Raw genomic sequence first — 20,701 nt, forward strand, 5'->3', positions numbered from 1 at the left:
TATTGGTGAGGTTGTAGAAGATGAAACACTGATGATATAATGATAAGTTAGACCAGACTAAAAGAATGTCATAGTTTATTGATCACACTGAACACAACACTGAGAGTTAGCAGTAGTCTTAATGTGTTAAAACAGAGGTCTAAACAGTTTTTGTCTTAATACAGTACAAAAATAACACAGACTAACTTCAAGCATACAGAAAAAACCAAGAAGGGTACCTCCTACAACCATCTAACAAAAAACGTTTGTTCCAAAACTGGAGAGATGCAGCATTTAAATGTTTCCTCATTTCTGTCACTAGTTCCAGGCACTTTAGCTTATTATTGTGACACATGCAGTACATAATTTGTTCAGGATGTAAGATGTGCTGTGAGTTAAGGCAGCTTGGTGATCACCACGTGTCTGGATTTTTAGTCTCGAATATTCCACAACTTCTGTATATTCTGACTCAAGTCACTCTGGTCAAGCTTTCTTTACATGGCAATACTTGGAAATGTTGAGAGATAAATACTTGGACTGGTAGCAGAATAGTCTGCACTATCAATACCTTATGAAAAGTCCCTCATCTGCAGAGCAGTTACAGATACATCCCATCATTAGTGTCATTCTCATGGAAAGTTGTCTAAAACTCCCAGGAGTCCATCCACTTCAGGCCAGCCATGCTGCTGCCCGGCTCGTGTGCAAGAGGACCCGTCATGCCGTAGGAGAGTGGATGGAACAGGTAGAAACTAACAGACAGGGAAAGGATTAAAGTGATTTACCCAAAGTCAAAGAAGCAGATAGAAGCAAGCGGACCAATGTTTTGGGGGGCTTTTTGGGAGCAACAAAGGAAAATTAGGTTAAAAATCACATTTATAATCATTAGAAACCTCATTCAATACAAGAGACGTTCTACTAACCCTAACCCTATACAGTTGACAAACCAGTGCTAAATGTTTTTCTTTCACATTTATATTTCCAATGGTCAGCTCACCTGTGAAGAACAGTAAACAGAAGAACCAACTGCCCGGCTCGCTGCAGCCAATCAGAGTAAGGTGGGCGGAGCAGCAAGTCAGCACTTTTTAATAAAATGTCTAGTGTAATTCCTGGGGGAAGAAAGAAAGAAAGAAACAAACAAACAATCACAAAGCTTGAACCCAAAATACCTGACCACAAAGTCAGCTTTTTCTATCAGAAGGGTTTTGAAAGCCTCAGACTATGTCAGACAAAATTTAGGTGGAGCTACAACACTCAATCAATATTTGATTGTGATCTGGATGACCTTTATCATTAAAGTCAGTCACTGGCACATTCTGTTTGCAACAACAGCACAGGCAACTATCACTGGGTTGACCCGATAGTAATGAAAGTGTGCAATCTTGATGAATCTGGGGTGCGTTCTAGATTTAATGAGCAAAGGAAATAATAATATCCTCAGAAAGGTTAAGGTCAGCAATTTAATATTAAATTTGATAAAATACTTCTTTCAACTTATGCAGGAGCTCTGCCAAACATCCCCTCCCCTTCAACTCCCTCTCACCTGTCTCACCACCTTACCTCTGCTCCATGAATGGATGTGATACCTGTAAGCATGCTGCTGAAGAGCATGGCAGGGAAGTAGTGGTGATAGTAGAGGACACGACCCATAGTATAGAAAGGTGCGTAGTGAAGCAGCCAACCAAGGAGAAGCAGTCCTCCCCCTCTCATAAGCACATGGGAGTGCTCTGAAACACAATGTGGAGTGCAGAACACTTACGTCCTTTTATTCCCAATGCAACCGGGAGTTTTCAGAACGAAAATTTGCCACCATGAGTAATTATACCTTTTCTTTTTTGGCTCAAAGAGAAACCTCTTTGGAGGGCGACTGAGGCCACTGCCACCATGATCAGATACAATCCCAAACTGGCCAGGTTCATCCACCAGAGCACCTGAGAGAGAATATTTAATGATGAGGTTTGAATGGATACCGGTCAGAGAGGAGCACCAACAGGAAAATGAGACTTGACTTACAGGATTCCCCAGCAAGTAAACACGATACTCTGTCTCATTCACACCCGAGAACCTTAGGCCCTTTACAAAAATAAGACCAGAAGATCTGCAGTTAAAAATAATCACCCATTGTTTTTTTTTACAAAAAACATTAAACCATGAATCAGTCAGTATACCTGATAGTTGATAGGCCAGTGCCAGGGTTTGGAGTTCATCTCATTGTCTTTGGGTTTTAAGCCACTGTTACCCTGGAATTATAAATTTTTTTGGTCTCAATAAAAAATGTATGTCTAAACATGTTCTATGAGACGAGCTTTCACAAATTCTCTTACCCTGATCATAACAATGTGGGACTCCAGTAAGATCTCCAGAAAATGAGGCTTCAGCACAGACAGACTGATGTTGGGCACTGTCAAAACACAGAGAAAAATTTAAAATATTAAATTGGTTAGTGTTCGATTAAGATATAAATACAACAAGATAGCACAAACAACGAGTTCATCATACATTTGGGGTTGATGTGATCTTCAATGTTCCACTGAGAGCTTGGAGTCTCCTTCAAATAGGGACTACAGGTCACCTCCACCTGTTCCCAGCCCCTACATTGAAACAAAGCTCATAGTACACAAAAACAAAGAATCATCAAGCTAAGAGGATGTTAAGTCAGGGTTGTTTACCACTTTGGAAGAGTCTTGCCAGAAGAGTAAAGCACACAGCCGGTAGCTCGGTGTAGGAAGCGGACTTTGCTGCGGAGCACCTTCACCAGGTCACCCTTCTGACCTCCACACACCTCCACCTGCCACAGATCATTAGCGTCCCCTGTGCCATTCTAACACCACACACAGAGACAACAGTGTGTTAAGGTCAGGGCATATGAAGATATAATGACAAACACAATCGGATGTGAGTGTTCCCAAACCGTTTGGCATCTCTGAACGGAAGTGAGAGGTCAATTTTACCACGGCATCTTGTAACATGTCATGACACAGTTGTTGGGATTAAGATATGGTGGGATACACTCACATTGCCGTAGCCTGTAACTTGGAAGTGTTTCTTGGTCAAAGGAGCCTCATGTAGGTGACTGTGAAGGTTGCGAGTTGTTCTGCAGGCACCACATTATAGACATGAAATAAAGATTTTATGATTTAAACTGGGATTAAGTAATACGTTTCATTAATGTCGTACATACTCTTTGTGCTCCAGTCGAATGATGTCACCATGGCGAACCAGGTCAGGGGTTGGAGATTGAGCTTAATAAAGATAAATAAGAGAGAAACATAAACTTATGACTTAAATAAATGTATGTGATATCAATGAAGGGTAATCTGACCTAATTATCTCACATTCATTACTATTCTGTCTGTGGACAAGCCACAGATTGTTGTAGTCCTTGTGGAGATAGGCTGTCACCTGTAAAGAAAATAACAAGGACAACAGCTTATTTAGAATAATTATTCTTATGAAAAGTATTAGTAACATTATGTGGAGTTTAGCTGAACCTGAAGCCTGACCTGCTGCTGCCTTGCTCCCACTCCTTCTGGGTATAAGTGCCAGTGAGAGTGTAAATAGCCTCCAGCAATACGCAGATTTTTCACAGTAATGGTGGAGCCATATGCCAGGTCTACATCATAAGATATCAAGAAGACCACATCATTAAAACACAGTACATAAAATGGAAAATGCCTTTTTAAGATTTATTCAAAGTGACACTAGCTAATTATGGGACTGAGCATAAGAGAGAAAAGTAAACCTCAACAGTAAATCTTTGCTTTGTAACCTTATAAAGCAAATATTTCAGCCCATCTGGCTGTCATCAGAAATCAAGGAATGCCCAAGCTTCTCTTTGACCTCCCTCACATCTTTTCTTATTAGTGCTTTAGTAAACACAGCTGCAGCACCATGTGGTTTTATTCACGTATGTGTTTGGGACTCACACTCAGGCATTGATGCATTGTGCAGGTTGTTCCCGATTAGACGAGACTGAAAGGCAGAGCTGAAGAAGCCATCTCCCGGTCCACTGTTGAGAGAGGACAATCTCAATGACCCAAGCAGGCGTCTGGAAAATATTCTGTGAACCGAACAATAAGAAAAACTCACCTTTTGTTCAACACAACAAAGTGGATGGCAAATACTGTCACATAGAAAAAGAGTGGAAACAGGATGAGCCCCACAACCCGAGCCAGAAAGTGCTTTGCGATGTCCACCTGTGGTCAAACAGTAGTCAGAGGAACAGCCAAATATCAAGCAGTTGTTACCGGCACCATTAAAATGTTCTGTTTGTTCACCAGAGATAGGCTAAGGTCTCCCAAGAGTCTCCAGAGGTCCCAGACTGTGTTCAGTCCAACTAGGAGGATGACAAACAGACCCACAAACTTCACCCCCAACGCTCCAGCAAGGTTTACACCAGTCAGCACCAGCCACAGCCACCAGGATGCACTAAAGGGCCTGTAGACACAAGCAAGCAGGGAATAATCAAGTGTATTTACTTAAAAAGATAAAAGAGCAAGAGAAATGTCGGCTTTTCATTTTATGCTTAAAATAGGACCATTAAGCAACATCATAAGATTTGTTCTAACTGAAAGATACTGGTTGTGTTTCAAGAATGTTAGATCCTTTTTTAAACAATCATTTAATTAATCCCCAAAATCTCCCAAAACAGAGACACATGTTGTCGACGGGGCATCACAGATGTAAATCTAAAAAAGAAAACCAGCAGGGTTTAATCAGAATGATTCTAAAGTGTAAAAGATAAAAATATATGCAGTGACTATATGGCGTGTATGACTTGAAAATTTGTTAATTCATGGCAAACTAATTGATATGATAAAGAGTAATTTAAGAAGTCATCAGTGTTTACTCTTGATCAGCCACAGTTTCAGATCTACACAGTAAAAGACAAGCTTGATTCTCCTTCAACTCAGACTAGTTAATGTCATGGTTATCCAAAATTAATTAAATTATTAACTTTTTGTTGTGTTTGTTTGTTTTGTATTGGTAACAGCTGAAATGTGCACAAAATCAGTTCATCCTACAGTCCAACTGTCTGTTTGCACCTTCACATTGAACTCAGGGAACAAAAGAATAGACAGACAACCTGAGAACACAAAGTCTCTGGCTCTGGCTAGCACAGGGGGGTAAATCACCAACAGCAAGTTCCACCTACCTGTAGACCTGCTGGTTGAACTTGACCATGCTAAGCACTGCCGCCATGATGAAGAACATGAGTATAGGGTCTAACAGGATGTACTGGGATATGGTGATGCATCCAGTGTCTGTCAGGAGGACGTTAATTACAGCTTTATGCTCAACAGGACGACTGCATGCTGCTAGACCTATAAATATATTTTAACCTTTCAACTGAATTTGAGATACAAGGTATTCATCAAATTATAATATATATATATATATATATATTTTTTTTTTTAATAATATGTATGTCAGTGTTTTGCAACTTAGCCAAATTCTTGATTGTTCCTCACCAAATATGAGCAGAGAGGCAGCGATGAGAGCAGCAGTTTCAGACCGAGACAACTCCAGCACTATGAGGTAGGCAAAGATGGGGAGCAAGGAGCCCAGCACAGCACAGAACTGGAGGGCAAAAGGGCCGGACAGGCTCATCAGCAGTCATAACACGATGTTTTCTTATTTACTTCACATTGTCAGAGGATGCCAAAGAGCAGTTTTTCCGTGGAGGAAAGTGGCTTACCCCTCTCATCCCCCAGTAGTTGTGGTGTTCATATTTATCTCCAGGTTTCATGAAAGGAAAGGTGCCATCATATCCAGTCATGTAACCAGCTAGACCGATCAGCATCTAGGACAGAGTGCAAGAGTTTAATAATAGAGACGTTACCATACATAAAAAAAAAAGGGAGAATCTGACATCTCACTTTTCCAAGAGGAGGATGGACATCGAAGAAGAAGGTCCTGTTAATGTAGTAGCTCCCCATCTTTCCAAAGTGCGTCTCATCCCAGCTGAAACATCACAGTAAGTCATCATAAAAAAAAGGATACTACAATGCTCTGAACAATGTTTGTGCTTCCAAGGGACATTTACTCACCACACATGAGGGGGCTCTGTTATCTTATAGAGGCGTGTGGAGAAAGACAGCCCAACGACCAACACCAGCAACACTGTGCACATGTGTCTGTCACTGAGCCTGCTGGAGAACTGAGCAGATGTCCCATTGGAGGACTGGGCGTCATTTCCTGTTGGACAGCTTTGGCCCTTGGACACAGGAGTGTTTGGGGCTGATGTGGGGAAGCTTTTCCTGTTTCGGAGTGTTGAAGTGTCCCCTGATTTGTTCCACTGTGTAATGCTTTCTCCTTTTGCCATGAGGACGTAAAATGACCAGACCCCGCCAGGTAAGGGCCAATATTGTGGTAAAAATACAGAGTCATCCACCAGCAGCTACTGAATCAGAGATGCATGTTTTAGGGTCAGATGGCTTCATTAGCACCAGTAACCGAAGGAGTTAACGCGGACAGTGACTGTCGCTCCTCTCAACTGTCAGACACAATATTAGTTACAGTACCGCCAAGCTATCGGTGTTTTCTTATCAGTAACCTACTTATTACAGCTTCCTGTTTATAACCAAGCATCCGGCCTTAAGCTGTAATAAACAACAGCAAACAAACATAAAATCCGCCTCTGTCTGTCCCCTAAAATTACCCACTTGTAATTCAAGGAGTCACATTTGTAGCAAAACGAGAGCATGAGAGGTTGTACCTCCAGTCCACGACGCACGTAAAAGGCGAGGGGGATCCTGGGAAGTGTATTCCTTTGTATTGTTGATGGGGGCTCTGTATGCCAGGACAAACGCCATTCCCCACAATCCCTCTGGAGCAGGTCCTGATCCTCGGTTAGCCAATGGGAACAGGCTGTGAGAGGGCTTCGTTTATTTCGGCCACTAGAGGGAAACATTGTATGATAAATGATTTTCATAACTTTTTTTTTTTTATTATTATTCTTTTCGTGAGATACAGTGAATACAAGATACTTGCTCCCCAGTTCTGATTTATTTATGTTCCAGGGAACAGACTGTTTATATACAGTCTGCGGTTCATAGTATCAGTCAAACACATTGGCTCAAGTACTGTGCTACTTAATGCCTCTGCTTCATCACATCTAACAAGAATACAGAAATATCGACACATTGTGCTTATTATTCTTGTCTTCTTATTATTATTACATCTCTTAGGCAGAGGTTTTTAGATTAGGCATTTATATAAAAGCCTTATGTTCTTTCTTTGTCAAATTACTTAAAATCTTAAAATTAGCTCTGCCTTGAACACTGACATTCAATATCTTGCCTTCATATAATTCAAAATTAAATAAAGATCTTCTTTATAAACTAAATCCCTAAATGGGGTCATCATTTTGTTACATACTAATGTGACAGAAATCCATGTTCCTACCTGCGTGAAACTATTCAAGGAATACCACAAAAAATGTTTTTAAAGCAGTAAATCACTATGAGGAAATGTGAGGTATGTTGGTAGGATTTTTTTTATAGTAAACTGTTAGAGATGTATATTTTTTATGTTTTTATTTTCATGACTGATAGTGATTACAGTCAGGAGGTAAACAAGATGAATGGGCATGATATTTCCAATGATCACAAAATTACAAGACATTTATCTCAAGTTGTTTGCCATTTTGAAAGGCTGTAAATATTCCACCTTCACCCTAAATGTAAGACTTCTGGTCCGTTCAGGTAATGATTTCAATAGAACAGTAAAATACAGTGGACATCAAGGGAGAACATCTGTACAACTGTAGATTTGTAGATTATGAATGCAGGTTAAGGGCATAAGTCATCCTCCAAGGTTGGAATTCATCTTTTATGTTGCTGAGCTTTCTCAAGAGAGGGTCAGTCTTTCCGACAAATTATGCCATAATTTTCTTAAACCTGAATATAATGACAAAAAGGGCTGAGAAGGATTTAGAAACCAAATATGTAGGCGGATACTGTGTATGATACATTCATGACAAAAGGACCCAACAGATATTGAAAGAAATAATGTTCACAATTACTAATATTTAGCCATAAAGTTGTGATGCACATATGCTGGTGCTTGCATTTCAAAAGCTTTTTAAAGAACTTGAAGAGACAAAATGTCTGTGATTAGAACAGTGCCGCCACTTCCAAAAAATATATTTCATTTTCTGCTCCACAGGGCAGGGTATACACACAGTTCCTCTGGTACAGTGTCAGCCACTCTCCTCATACATAAAAAGATATGCTTTAAAAAACATTTTTACAGACATGTATAAATCTACAGTTATAATGCCATAATTTTCTTACACTTTATGTTTTATGTCAAACAAAAATATTGGTTGTGTTATAATGCATTAAGAGAATATGTAACAAAAAAAAAATATATAGTACTCGATCTGTACAAAATAAACCAAACCTCTCCACCAAAACCTTTGTCTTTACATGTATTCAGGTGGACTGATGTGACAGATGGGATCCATTTGCATTGCAGCTGAATGAGAAATCCTTTTGCCTGTGTGACACTGGAGCACAAAGTCTGACTTAGGACAGTGGTATTTGTGGATAATTTCAACTGATGTACCCTCTAATAAGGTCAGAGGTTGGACTGTAGGGCAGCATAGAATCAAAATTCGATAAGTCATGGTGCATCTGATTTAAGTGTAAAGCACGTTAATACTGTTATAAAGAAAAAAAGATTAAGCAACTGAGTCCATCTTTTCCGAAGTCATTGCTTGTATTAAAATTGTGCTAATGATGTGAAACAGAGGAAGGCAAATTACACCAATTGCACCTTTTTCAAAACATTACATAGACCATCATATACATCTACAGTTTTTCCATGTCCACATAAAGGCTGAAGCTTTTTATGGGAAAGTTTGGCTCTGCTGACTTCTCACTTGCTTAATCCAGAAATTCTTCAACTTCAGCTTGTAGTAAATCTTGAAGTGCAGAAAGGCAGCTGTGGGAGAACGTGCTTCTTAGAATTTGTGACTTTTGTCAACCTTGCCGTCCATTTAGTCCAAGGCCAAAGGTAATTAAAATGACTGAATGAAACAATAACAGGAAGAGGTTTGGCAGTGATGCACAAGCTATTTTATGAGTGGCTGATTTCTTTCCTTCTTTCCTTCCTCCTTCTTTTACAAAATTATCTCCCCACGTCGCCTCTGTATAAACTGACAAATAATTGAGAGGAAACGCGTATACCCTCTGAAAAATGTGAGTTTCTTAGTTTGCAGAGGCCAGTTGTGGATGAAATAAATAACAACAAAAAAAGCGACAGAGAAAATAATGTGGAAATATATCTGTATATCAAATTGCCTGGGGTTATTGAATAATAAAAAAAAAAAAACTGTCCACAAAATCCCTTTAAGGCAAATGGATATCTAGTGAATACTGAATCCCATGTAATACATTCACTGCACTGTATTCCTGGTCCTCTTGCATATGGGGACATTGATGTGTTTTGAGCTGAAGGAAAATGGGTGTGTGTGTGTGTGTGTGTGTGTGTGTGTGTGTGTGTGGGGCAATGGGTTTGGACGTTTTGCCATTACTGTTGGAGGTTTAGTGCCAGGCCCTTGGGGTGAAAAAAGGCAGAGGGGTGCATAAAAGCTGATCTTTGAAGGAGTATGACGAGCCAGCGCTCCAGCAGTCACTGTCTCAGTTTCCTGTCTCCCTAAGCCCAGACTCTGGGATTGTCGGGATGCATTTGTGTGGTTGGGCAGAAGCCACAAAGCCCGGCAAACAGGTGCACTTGTAGGATCCCTCTGTATTGGTGCAATGCCCGTTCTGACACAAGGGCACCTTGTCGCTGATGTCCTCACACTCATTTATGTCTGCGGGAAAAGGACAAAAAAGTTGTAAGTCACCAGGGAGGTTTGACAGCTGAAACAGCTGAATGCATCACATCTGCTGCTGAGTAGCCTTATGGGTATTAGAGGTTTCACACAAATGATTCTTTCTTTCTTAGTTCACAAAATAACTTCACTCTAAAGGTTCCTTCAGTAGTTTCTCTCGAGCTTTCTATCATACCCAATGGTCTTCGTTAAGTTTCAAATACTCTGAGAAAAATTGTCAATGCAGAGTAAAAAACGTGGAAAAAAATGACAAAAAATGTAACTATAACTGTTTTGATGATCAATTTATGACTTATCAACATTAATGTGTGGCTCCAGCAAATGAGTGGATTGTAAATCGAGTATTTAGGGGTTTTTTGAGTGACATTTGATTTGAACAAAAAAAGAATTGGGGAAGTGGGATGAAGATTAATCAGTCATAAAAATAACCATTAGTTGAAACTCTATACAATCCCATAACATTTTTGCAAAATCCATGTGCTGATGAAAATTATGTGATCTTATCAAAAGCCTCAGAACAGCTACTAAATGGACACTCTTGTGAGCAATAAACAAAGCTGTTTTAATTCAGTCCCCCCAAAGTTGAACTTAAGAGGTACAGAGTGTCAATGTTGCATAATTTCTCATCTTGTGCAACTTTATTCAAACATGCTGTCATGTTTCATGTTGACTGGCTAGGCCCTGAACTTTCATGGTCACATTGAGCACTGAATATTTCATGTGATGTTAAAATTAACAGTGCATTGGGTTACGTTTCATTTTGGCCTTCAAAAAATGTTTTCCCCCTTTCCCAGTATGGGAGGTCTAAATGTCATTTCACAGCAGTCAATCTCAAATGACCCTTCTTATGTTTATGTCATGTTCTTTTGGGGAAGTGCTAGTGGTGATATTTATAAAAGGAGGCAACGCACAAATTGTGTTTCCACAGTGTTGGAATTCAATCACTTTCCTTGGGAAAATGGCTGGCCTTGGAGTTGATAAGCTTGTACGCAGACAGGATATTCTAAACACAACATTTCATTACAATAAGACAGCCTCACTTTCTTACAAAACAAACAAAGTACATTTTAAAGATATAATATCTCATGTAATACACTGAGTGGCTGAGATTCAAGGCCTCCTTACTCTTGGCAGTATACAACGAGAGAATTTCAGACCAAAGGGTAACAAGCAGTGGTTTTGAGGAGTTCACCGCTTTCATTAGTTTCCCATAAAACATAACTTAATGCAAGGTTGTTCAATTTGGAGCCTCTCCTTGAGCATGATGATATACTGCATGACGGGTTACCTCTCTGAAATCAACCAAAGATCTAGTTCCAAAGGTCTTAAACCTGCAGGAAGAGTTCACTGCGGTTTGAGGTCATGATTCAACACCACATTTTGAAACAAGATTAAATGAAGTGATTCTATATTGATTCAAGGAAGTCCCTGGACCTTTTTACTTGAGGCACACAGTCTGCATGTGGGTGGCCTGCTGAGAAAGAAATCAAAAATTGCTGGGGATACAACCTACCTACACAGGCCATCTTGTTAAGGTCAAGTTCGTAACCGTCAAAGCAGTCGCAGGTGTAGCCTTCTCGTACACGAACGCAACGACCATTTTCACATCCATTGAGAACTCCACATTCCTCAGCTTGGAGACCCTCAAAGCCCTCATAGCGCTCTGATAGAGATATGGAGCAAAATCAAAAACCTAGTTCATCTCTGGCTGTAAAATACATTCCTGTGATCGTATTGCAGATGAAATACTGTACAGCATGTTCATGTATAAACAGGATGAATATACCTGCATAAGAATCCACTGGTCTTGGTTGGTTCTCCTGTGGTTGAGGAATCGGGACATGGACAGGTGGCTGTTGAATGCTGTAGTCATTGTCAATGAAGAGAGGGACACTTTCAGGAATATCAAAAGGTCCTGCAGGGCTGCCATAACTGTCCCAATATGGAGGAACAAAGGGCTCTGCAGGATCCTCTGGCCCCTCCAGACCATATTCGTATGGCTGCCGCTCCCGTAGACTGTCTGAATCGCCTCTCCGAGGCAGGTTGCACATGATTGCATAGTCCTCTGAATATAATGACATACAGGGATTAGTTATGTATTGGGCATTCACAGTGCTAATATAAATATACTTAAAGAACAGAGTAAGCTCATTCTTATGCACATCCTGATTCTCACCAGAGTCTCTCCTGGGACAAAAAGCACACTGTCCACTCCAGGCAATACCATACAGGCAGCAACATTCTGTGTATGTAGTCCTCCGCCCCTGCAGGGGTTCTGCACACATGTTGTCCCCTTCCAGACGCTGCCAGCAAATATCCATGTGTACATCATGATCAGGCTCTAGAGTTTCTGGGAGACAGAATGAACCTTTATTGCCAATGAAACTGAAAATGTCCATTACAATCACTCATTGCAATGAAAAGGGTCTATATGCTTCTGTAGGGACTGTACTGAACCCTACCTCCACCTATCACAAAGTAGCTGAAAGGAGAAAACAATAGTAAAAGCAATAACCTTCTCAGTTTTTGTTGTCACTTTACAAAAGCAAAAACATGTGCGTTTGAGTTCGAGTCACACCTCCTGTAATGTTGACGCTAATGCAGCGCCGCCGTGTGCTGTCCAAGACTAATGGAGGACTACAGAAACAGTTGAAAGACCCTGCAGTGTTGACACACACGCCATCCTCACAGGCATTTCCAAATGCACACTCATCATAGTCTAAAAGATCATACATGAAGAGAGGCACACAGACATTAATCAGAAGTAGAATTCAAAATATAAATATTTCAATGCAATAGTATAACTATACAAACTTGACCATATATGATGTAAAAAAAATATCAACATTCTGTTAAGAATATGTTTGATTGCAGCATTCGCAGTGGGTTGTATTTCATACTGGTTGAGGATGCTGGATGGATTGAGCCCAGGTTTTCTGTCAGTTTTATAATAATATTTTCTGATGTTGAAAATGTAAATAATATAATTTCTTACCCACACACTCAAGTCGGATGTTGTCGTAGTAGAAACCAGAGCGGCAGAAGCAGGTATAGGTAGAAAAGAGATTTGAACACTGTCCATTCTTACAAATGTCTGATCCAAACATCTCACACTCATTTGCATCTGAGAAGAAAGTTTCATATTTTGGCATTACAGTGGTGATAGTGGTGATAGGGAAACTAATCTCTCTGCTTGCTAAAACACTGAAAACTTGGCTCAATGCCATTCCTTCTTCTTGCTGAAAGCTGTCAAGGCCGCACTGTGATTACAAAAATGAATGTAGGTATCTCATGCAACATTAGCTCACTGTTGAAGCAGCCTTTTAAATCTAGGTTTTTGGCTATCGTGTGGAATGGAAACCATCAATAAAATAAGAGGGTACCTATATAAGGATGCTGTTCTCCAAAAGATTGTGTCGAAGAAACAGGCTGGGATAATAATCCACTACCATGAGGGCACAACTGGTTAAAATCATCTGGAAAATAAGAAATGGCTCCATTACTGAAGTGCAAAGGGGAGATGATGTCTAAATGTAGATCATAAGCCTCCTGTTGTACCTCTTCCTGGGACAGGGCAGGCATGGATCTCGCAGTTGTCCCCCCATCCCGCCCCCACCGTGCAGCAACATTCCTGTTTGGTGGTGTTACGTGACAAAACATTGTCGCAGAAGTTGGCATCATTCAAATTATAGTAACACTCTTTCCTTTCTTCAGGTGAGGCAACAGATGGATGGACTTCAGCAGTGATGTCAGGGTCAGCACCTAAGGCAGGTGGACAAAGAAAGTATCTCTTTAGTACGGGGATGCCAGAAATAAGCAAAGGGATTGAGTCGTTCAGAAAAGCTGTAGAGGTGGGATCTCAGAGTACACAGAGCTATTGTAGAGCTGACACTTCAGTAGCACATCCTCAAACCCCAGAAGCATCAAGTGGCCTCCACTATTCATTCACTGATGAGTATGTGCACATGGCTCAAGCAGGTAGCGCCTTACCCTGGCCTGCCACTGCTGATCCTGCTCATTTGTCCAAAGGCATGGGCTCAGGCATTTCACCCTTAAGCTGCTGGCTTAGCCAAATGGAAACACTGGCTTGTGAGTCAACACACCATTCACTCTCACATGATTGATTAACACACGTCAAAAGCAAACAGAGCAATGCGGCAAAAAGGTACACAAAGGCATAGCTGGGGTTTAGTGCCCAGGCAGAAGGAAAAACATCCTTGCAACGGGTGCGCCGCTTAATAATGTAAATACGACCAATTTGTGTACACAAACGCCTATCAAGCCTGAGATATGATTTCCATGACTGAAAAGGCTCTTTCTGTCGATCTGAAAATGCAATACTTACATGTATATCTGCAATGTCTGCACTCAGGTTCATTTCAATACGGAAGTGAGCAATGTGTCTTTAGTGGTACTTGCCAATAACTACACCTTGTCCTTGTTTGTCTTGGTGAAGATATTGGTTAACAGCAAGTAGGGCCTTAGGGCTTTTGCTTGGCTCCCCTGGAGGAGTTACTTCATATTTTGTCTGATGGATTAGGCCAGTAAACATTTTTGTAGGCAACCATAGCCTATATTTCAAATGGAAATGGCCAGGTCAAAAGATAATCTAAGCGATATGAAGTTAAGTTATGTGCACATCGTCAACCTTGTTGTTTGGATAATGAGAGATGGCTCATTAAATCAGGGAAAACTACGTCTCCCGATAATGGGATGGAGAATTCAGTCCCGTGAGTCACTGTGAGTGCTAGTCCTGCTGTATTACCCAGGGAGCGGCATTGATTGGTGGTGGGATCAAATTCCTCATTGTCGTTGGGGCAGATGCACAGGAAGCTGCCATCGACGTTCTCACACAGGGCTTCTCCGCACAGTGCCAAGCTCATCTCGCACTCATTCACGTCTGTGGTAGACAGGAGAGGAGGATGGTCAGGAGAGAATCTGGCACACATGCAATAATTTATCACCATGGTTAAGTCAAGTTGGACAAGAAATAACCATCATTGACATAAATAAAATCATATCTATGATAAAAAGTTTTATTATACATATATATACTTATTAAAATACTGGTTATTAAACATTTGTAACATCATTTTCTATGAAGATGGGTCAACCAAAAAACAAATCTTTTTTTCTACGCTGTCCAACACTTTATGATTTTTTGTAGCTCCCCAAAATCCATTGGATCCATCAAATATATATCTGAATAAAAAAAAATAATAAAACAAAAACAAAACATCACCTTCATGCCCATTTTCAGTGGGCATTTTGCTTCCAATTTTAGTCACTGGCATATTAATTCAGATTTGTTGTTTTGTGGAAAACAGGATAATGTGTAAACAAGTCATTACAGTGCTTTTCCTTAATGTCATCCACTGTGACTTACTATTATGTTCCTTATTGTTTTTTAAACAACAATAACTTTCTCTGGTGGAAAAAGCTGTATCTGGTTTTGGCCGTAGATAAAATTGGCTCAGTTATTTTCATGGATTTGTTGACAAAAAGAAACCTGAAAATATCACCAGGCTTGCCATTTAACTTACTGTTCTTGAATACTGTTTAAAGAGCAAATACACACCAACACATCTGCTGGTATCTTCTAGTGGGTTGGTGTAGCCTTGGTCACATTGGCAGCGGAAGGAGCCATCCGTGTTCTCACAGAAGCCATGGTTCCCACAGATGGTTTCGTTGATGCACTCATCAATATCTAGGCCAGCGCACACAGAGAGGTGAGCGCTACATTAATATTTACACTGTCAGTCTACATAATAGACATTCAAACCGCCTCAGTAAACACGGCATGGGTTATCCAAAATAAACATCACTACCATTCTGACAATAACAGGAGAAATCACTTACATCATAACATATAAGACACAGTGTAGAAATGAAGACAATTCATTAAGGTGGTTTTCAAACAGTGGTGTGTGCCAATTACTCAGGGGAGGTTCGGGGCTTTCTCTCTGCATCAGCACGTCTTTGGATGTACTGGAAAGTCGTAAAGTAAATGTTTTTTGGTTGTGTTAATGAAGTGAGAAGTGACACTTATGTCAGTGGGACGTTGGAAAAGTGTCAGCAATGGAGGAGTTTACAGCTTCCAGCCAGCATTCTCAAAGACATTTTACAAGCGCCTGGAGCTGGATGAAGGCTCTGATTTGTTGTGAAAAGGTTTTCGACAGTGGTCTGGCAGGAAGTGCTTCAATTCAATCAATGAAATCAGTTTAAACCAAAGTGAGGTCAGCTGTAAATGTCCTTAAAAATGTAAATGATCCTATGAATGGATTATAGGCAAACTGTAAGACTTGATGTTAGGCCCAAAATAGTAGTTAGTAATCAAATCTGGCAGGCGGCAACCCCAATAGTTCCTCCTTTGTTTGAGAATAAATCAGAAGGCAACATGAATAATAATAATCATTATAGATGCAATAGGGCTCTCGCACGGTCAATGCTTGGGCCCTAATAAACACAGTGGAGCAAAACTGCTATGTGTCAATGTATGAGAGAGCAAAAGAGAGAGAGACATGAATATGGAGACAGTTAATACTGGACCATGTAATGACGCTGCTGATTCCCTACCACTCACTGTCTGAAAGCAACATTTGTTAGCAATTTCTGACATACGCGATTTAGTATTTCTTGGCATCTTGAGTACAGTGGAGAGGCCAAAGACTGATACTGCTGGAGGGCAGATCTGATTATAATTGTTTAAAAAAAGAGTCAGGGACGTTGATGATCACACTTCAGTCACGTGAATTTTTTCCTGTGATTGGTTACTATTGCCACTGGTCAGTCTTTATGCAACATTGTTTTCTTATTTAGTTCCATTACAGGTCCATTGAACTGTATAATTTAGAGAACTGACTTGTTCTAAAGCATAACCAGACATACTAAATGGCTTGATAATCTGTTCCAGTGTTTTTATGGTGTTCATTGATAACTTTGTTTGAAATTGCATCGTGATCTTTTCAGTTTAGAATTGAAGCCACATAGGGTGTCTCAGCGGGATGGTGGTTAGTGCTGTTGCCTCACAGCAAGAAGGTTCTTGGTTCGGTTCGTCTTTGGACGTCCTTTCTGCATGGAATCTGCATGTTTCCCTGTCCCCATGCCAGATGAAAGACATTTGGTGAATTAGTTGCACATATTTACGAATGAGTGTGAATCGTTGTTTGTATCGGTATGCCGGCCCTGCTACACAGTAATGACAAATTATAGCCCTGGGACCCTGATGCATGAGTAGTATAGATGGACGGATTAAAGAAATGTAGTTATTCTGCCAGTGGAAAATTATTTACAAACAGGCCTCTCATTTGATATGAACCACACTGAAGCAATTAGAGAATGCACCTATATGTCTTTTTTTATCATAAGCATGAATTGGTTCACATTTAGTTTCATAACATCACTCCATGGCCATTCCATTCAAAGTTTCCATGACTAATAGTAATTTCACTGGAGAGACTACGAAATTCAGTAAAACAGGAAGACCAATTTCAAATATGGAATAAATTCAGACAGTAAAATCACAACAATTTATAAAATTAAATTACAATTTGATCAGTTACACTTAACAGCCTCATATTTGCAAAGCTCATTCAGGGCACATCTCCTCAGTTACGGCAAAAACTCTGACATTTTAAACAAACTGATGTATTACTTGTTCACATGCCATCTAAAGCTGTTTTATTTAGCCTTTGAGCAGTCGTAAAGGTTGCATCCATCGAAGAAAGGAAGGAAAGGGGCCAGGGAAACCACAGCTGATTTGATTTGAACAGAGCCCTTGGCTGAGGCTCAGTCTTCCCCTCCAACACAGACAACTGCTTTCTCAGGCTTGCTAGGGGACTCATCTTCTGTGTTCCTGTCCTGACTTGGCCACTTCTCTAACATGCCTCCGGGGTCAAAGACAGGGGCTCCCACAAGCTAATAAAACTGAGGAGGAGACAAAATTGTCTTTGTCATTTGTGAAACCTTTCACAGGACACGCTGAAAGGGACCAAAATCGTTCGAATAGACTTGTGGGCTCAAATGACTGCAAAATCATAGAGAGAGAATAGATGGACGCATACTGAAAACGCCAACCCACTGGATTTGCATTTTGCAGCTGGGGAGTGAGATGCCTACTCCTAATAGTGCAGCAGTCGTGTAGTTCAGTATTTTGCATTTAAGTAAAGAATAAAGGACGCATAATTCCAAAGCTCTAACAGAAAAACTCTCAAAATCAGGTAAAGGGTATTGTGTATCAAGAGTTTGAGGAACATTTCTTCAAGTGTGAAGCCCATTAAGTGGGGATAGGAATGAGGAATGACAGCATTTGCCAGCTGGGAGGTCTGAGATGAGGGTGATGAAAGCTTTCTTCTAATATGTGAGATAATCAGTGTCTGCAGGCAGCATTTCATTCATGTGTAACATGGAACAAAATCTGTTGTTAACCACATGTTGTAATGAGATGCAATCAAAGTTTCATCCCAGAGAGGAATCAGAGCACCAAGACCAAAATAATTTTAATAGCCTTTCATTTTTTTCTGCGTATCTGAGTGGTTCTAGTAGCAGCGCTGTTTGGCTTTTATTATTTATTTTATTCTGTCCTGAGACTCTGCTTGCTCATCACATGCAGCACTAACGGTTTGTGGAAAAAAACTAATAATGCAAAATGAGATAACTCCACCAAAGTCAGACTTGCATCAGCAGGACATGGGATTGTCTTTCATAGTCTTTCCATGTAATAATCAGTTACATTAGGACACATGCAGTGCTTTAAATAAGCCTCAAGGGGAGAGGTGAAGCAGGGAAAATGGTGAGGGCTTTGGCTGAGATGAGAGGAATGGGGTTAAGGGGTGATACAGGCCCACTAGGCAATTATCCCATTCTGACCTGATGCGTTGGGTCCTGCGCCATGTGTTAATCTAGAACACATGGTGGCAGGTAACATGAATATAGGACTTAGTGACTATGGCTCACCCACCACGGCCCACACCTCTCCCATATTAGCTGGGCAACCCCTTGTGTGATTGGAGCCATATGAAGCGATTACATAAAGATGAGGTGAGGTATTCGTTTTTACTGACACATGCCATTGAGCTTTATCACCCTTAGAGGATGAACCTGTCCAATTGCGTGTGTGTGTGTGTGTGTGTGAAGTTTTCAGAAAAAGAAAAAGAAAAAAAAAAAAAAACCCAAACAAACCAGAAACATCTTCCCTCCACGCAACAGTTTGAGCAAAGAGACACACATGGTAAAGTCTTTAGATTTCTATACATTTACGAGGGTGGGAGGTTGGCAGGAGTGTGACCACAGATAATTTCCGCCCTGGGCAAGTCTTATTAAAGACAAGGCATGGTTTGCAAAAATTTATGACCATCATGGTGAGTTAAAGCTAAAAACAATTATAGACATACATACCCTGTACATGACAGGGCTGAGTGCAGCCTTCATAGCACAGTTGTGGCTGACCCTCTGCTGAGGAGAAAACCTGATTTTCCCTTTTGTATCACGGCCTCTAAATCTAAATGAGCAGTGTGACCAGAGCCAAAGACAACCGTTGCCCCTTCGAAAGGCCAGTGAGGAAAATAAAACAACGCCCCTCAGAGAAACAGAAAATTACACTGTCTGGCCTTTTTTTTTTTTAAATATTTGATGATTTTTACAAGCAGACAAAAATGCCCCAGAGTAATCAGTCTCCCTCCCTGGACTTTTATTAGGGTGACGGCAGCATCTCCCACAACTTCCCATCGTGAGGTGAAACAAGCCACTATTGTGTATAGTGTCGGGCTTCTGGAGGTAAAAGGGCTTGTTTCTAAAACTAGGGCTGTGAGTCAATGCTGAGCTGTATGAGGATTTGTTGTGGGGTCCAGTGAAAACACGCACAACTGGCGTCACAACATAGCAACAGGGGAAAGATGGTCAAACGCAGTCATAACTGGGCAACCGTACAGAAGCATTAAACTGGGAGATTTGTGATGCCATAGGGGACAATGTGTAACTTTTTCAATCAAGTCAATTCAAGTCCCACCTAAAGATTCCCTCGTGCTCCACAGGACTTGTCAGCTAAGATGAACTGCAACATATAGCATGCACTAAGCCAGTGGAAGTCTTTGTCCCTAAGCACAGTTATAAGAAACATATCTAAATCACATAGAAATGCGCCCAACACTGATGTGTTTTGTTTTGACAGGAGCTGCTGAGGTGAGCAGCTGGTTTCAATCTGCCCTTATCACACTACAAGCCCCTGAATCCTCCAGCTTGTGCCAGACAGAAGATTTTATATAGTACAATGAGGAGTCAGTGGCACGTATCCGAAATCAGGCTGATGGAGGGGGTACAGATCTGATCCGTCACTGATCAGCAATGCAGCAACATATTCTCCCAAGTCTCCATCCACTGATTGTCCAACGAAAACTTGTTATGAGAATATGTGAAGCTGTGCCTCAGTCAGAGCGAATCACTACAACTGTTACAATCCCACAGTCCCTGTTTTTTTATATTCTGGAACATAAACATCCAACCAGGGATGCGAAAACCAGAAGTTATCCACATGAATATCTGTACACACAGACACACACACTTACATACACAAAAAAATCACCCACAAACACCCAGAGCTTCCAAGTTTAGTCCAAAATGCCTTTCCAATCTGATGCTTTGGATTCTGCCCTAATATGAACAAAATATTTGGCCTTTGTTTTTGTCTTTCATGAACCAAACTTGTTGTTTTATGGTTCTATGGGAGCGACAAAAAGAAGCTACAAAGCACTAGAAAATAAAGAGAGATAAACTCACATTGCTCTGCAACAAACCACATTAATATTTCAAGCACAAGGTGTCCAATCCTGCCAGTAAACACATACTGAGGCTCCATGTATTCTGGAGGTCATGGAGATGTGTCTG

General features: G+C 40.7%; 2 protein-coding genes across 3 annotated transcripts in view; both read right to left on the minus strand.

The window, feature by feature from the left end:
* Positions 1 to 58: 58 nt before the first annotated feature.
* pomt2 (protein-O-mannosyltransferase 2) lies at positions 59 to 6,707 on the minus strand. Of its 2 annotated transcripts, none has more exons than XM_029493751.1 (21): positions 6,027 to 6,707; positions 5,856 to 5,940; positions 5,675 to 5,779; positions 5,448 to 5,556; positions 5,132 to 5,240; positions 4,254 to 4,413; positions 4,066 to 4,172; positions 3,903 to 3,985; positions 3,480 to 3,589; positions 3,312 to 3,378; positions 3,158 to 3,218; positions 2,992 to 3,070; positions 2,646 to 2,797; positions 2,476 to 2,567; positions 2,301 to 2,377; positions 2,145 to 2,216; positions 1,990 to 2,049; positions 1,802 to 1,907; positions 1,563 to 1,703; positions 974 to 1,085; positions 59 to 728 (listed from the first exon to the last, which is right to left on the minus strand). In XM_029493751.1, the coding sequence occupies exons 1-21, from the start codon at positions 6,299 to 6,301 to the stop codon at positions 623 to 625; spliced, it is 2,268 nt and encodes a 755-aa protein (XP_029349611.1). In that variant the 5' UTR covers positions 6,302 to 6,707; the 3' UTR covers positions 59 to 622. The 2 variants fall into 2 exon arrangements, with proteins under 2 accessions (XP_029349611.1, XP_029349610.1); XM_029493750.1 differs by having other exon boundaries at positions 5,132 to 5,300.
* A 336-nt stretch (positions 6,708 to 7,043) lies between these two features.
* Positions 7,044 to 20,701, minus strand: part of LOC115035557 (latent-transforming growth factor beta-binding protein 2) — a 76,949-nt gene continuing 63,291 nt past the window's right edge. Inside the window, exons 32-41 of the mRNA XM_029493438.1 lie at positions 15,399 to 15,527; positions 14,586 to 14,720; positions 13,379 to 13,582; positions 13,204 to 13,296; positions 12,816 to 12,944; positions 12,399 to 12,539; positions 11,997 to 12,170; positions 11,607 to 11,885; positions 11,334 to 11,483; positions 7,044 to 9,799 (exon numbers count right to left, since the gene is read on the minus strand). Of these exons, the coding sequence (XP_029349298.1) occupies positions 9,624 to 9,799; positions 11,334 to 11,483; positions 11,607 to 11,885; positions 11,997 to 12,170; positions 12,399 to 12,539; positions 12,816 to 12,944; positions 13,204 to 13,296; positions 13,379 to 13,582; positions 14,586 to 14,720; positions 15,399 to 15,527 (1,610 nt within the window). The 3' untranslated portion in view covers positions 7,044 to 9,623. The remainder of the gene's footprint in view (positions 9,800 to 11,333; positions 11,484 to 11,606; positions 11,886 to 11,996; positions 12,171 to 12,398; positions 12,540 to 12,815; positions 12,945 to 13,203; positions 13,297 to 13,378; positions 13,583 to 14,585; positions 14,721 to 15,398; positions 15,528 to 20,701) is intronic.

Source organism: Echeneis naucrates, chromosome 22 (assembly GCF_900963305.1).
Source record: "Echeneis naucrates chromosome 22, fEcheNa1.1, whole genome shotgun sequence".
NCBI classification, from domain to species: domain Eukaryota; kingdom Metazoa; phylum Chordata; class Actinopteri; order Carangiformes; family Echeneidae; genus Echeneis; species Echeneis naucrates.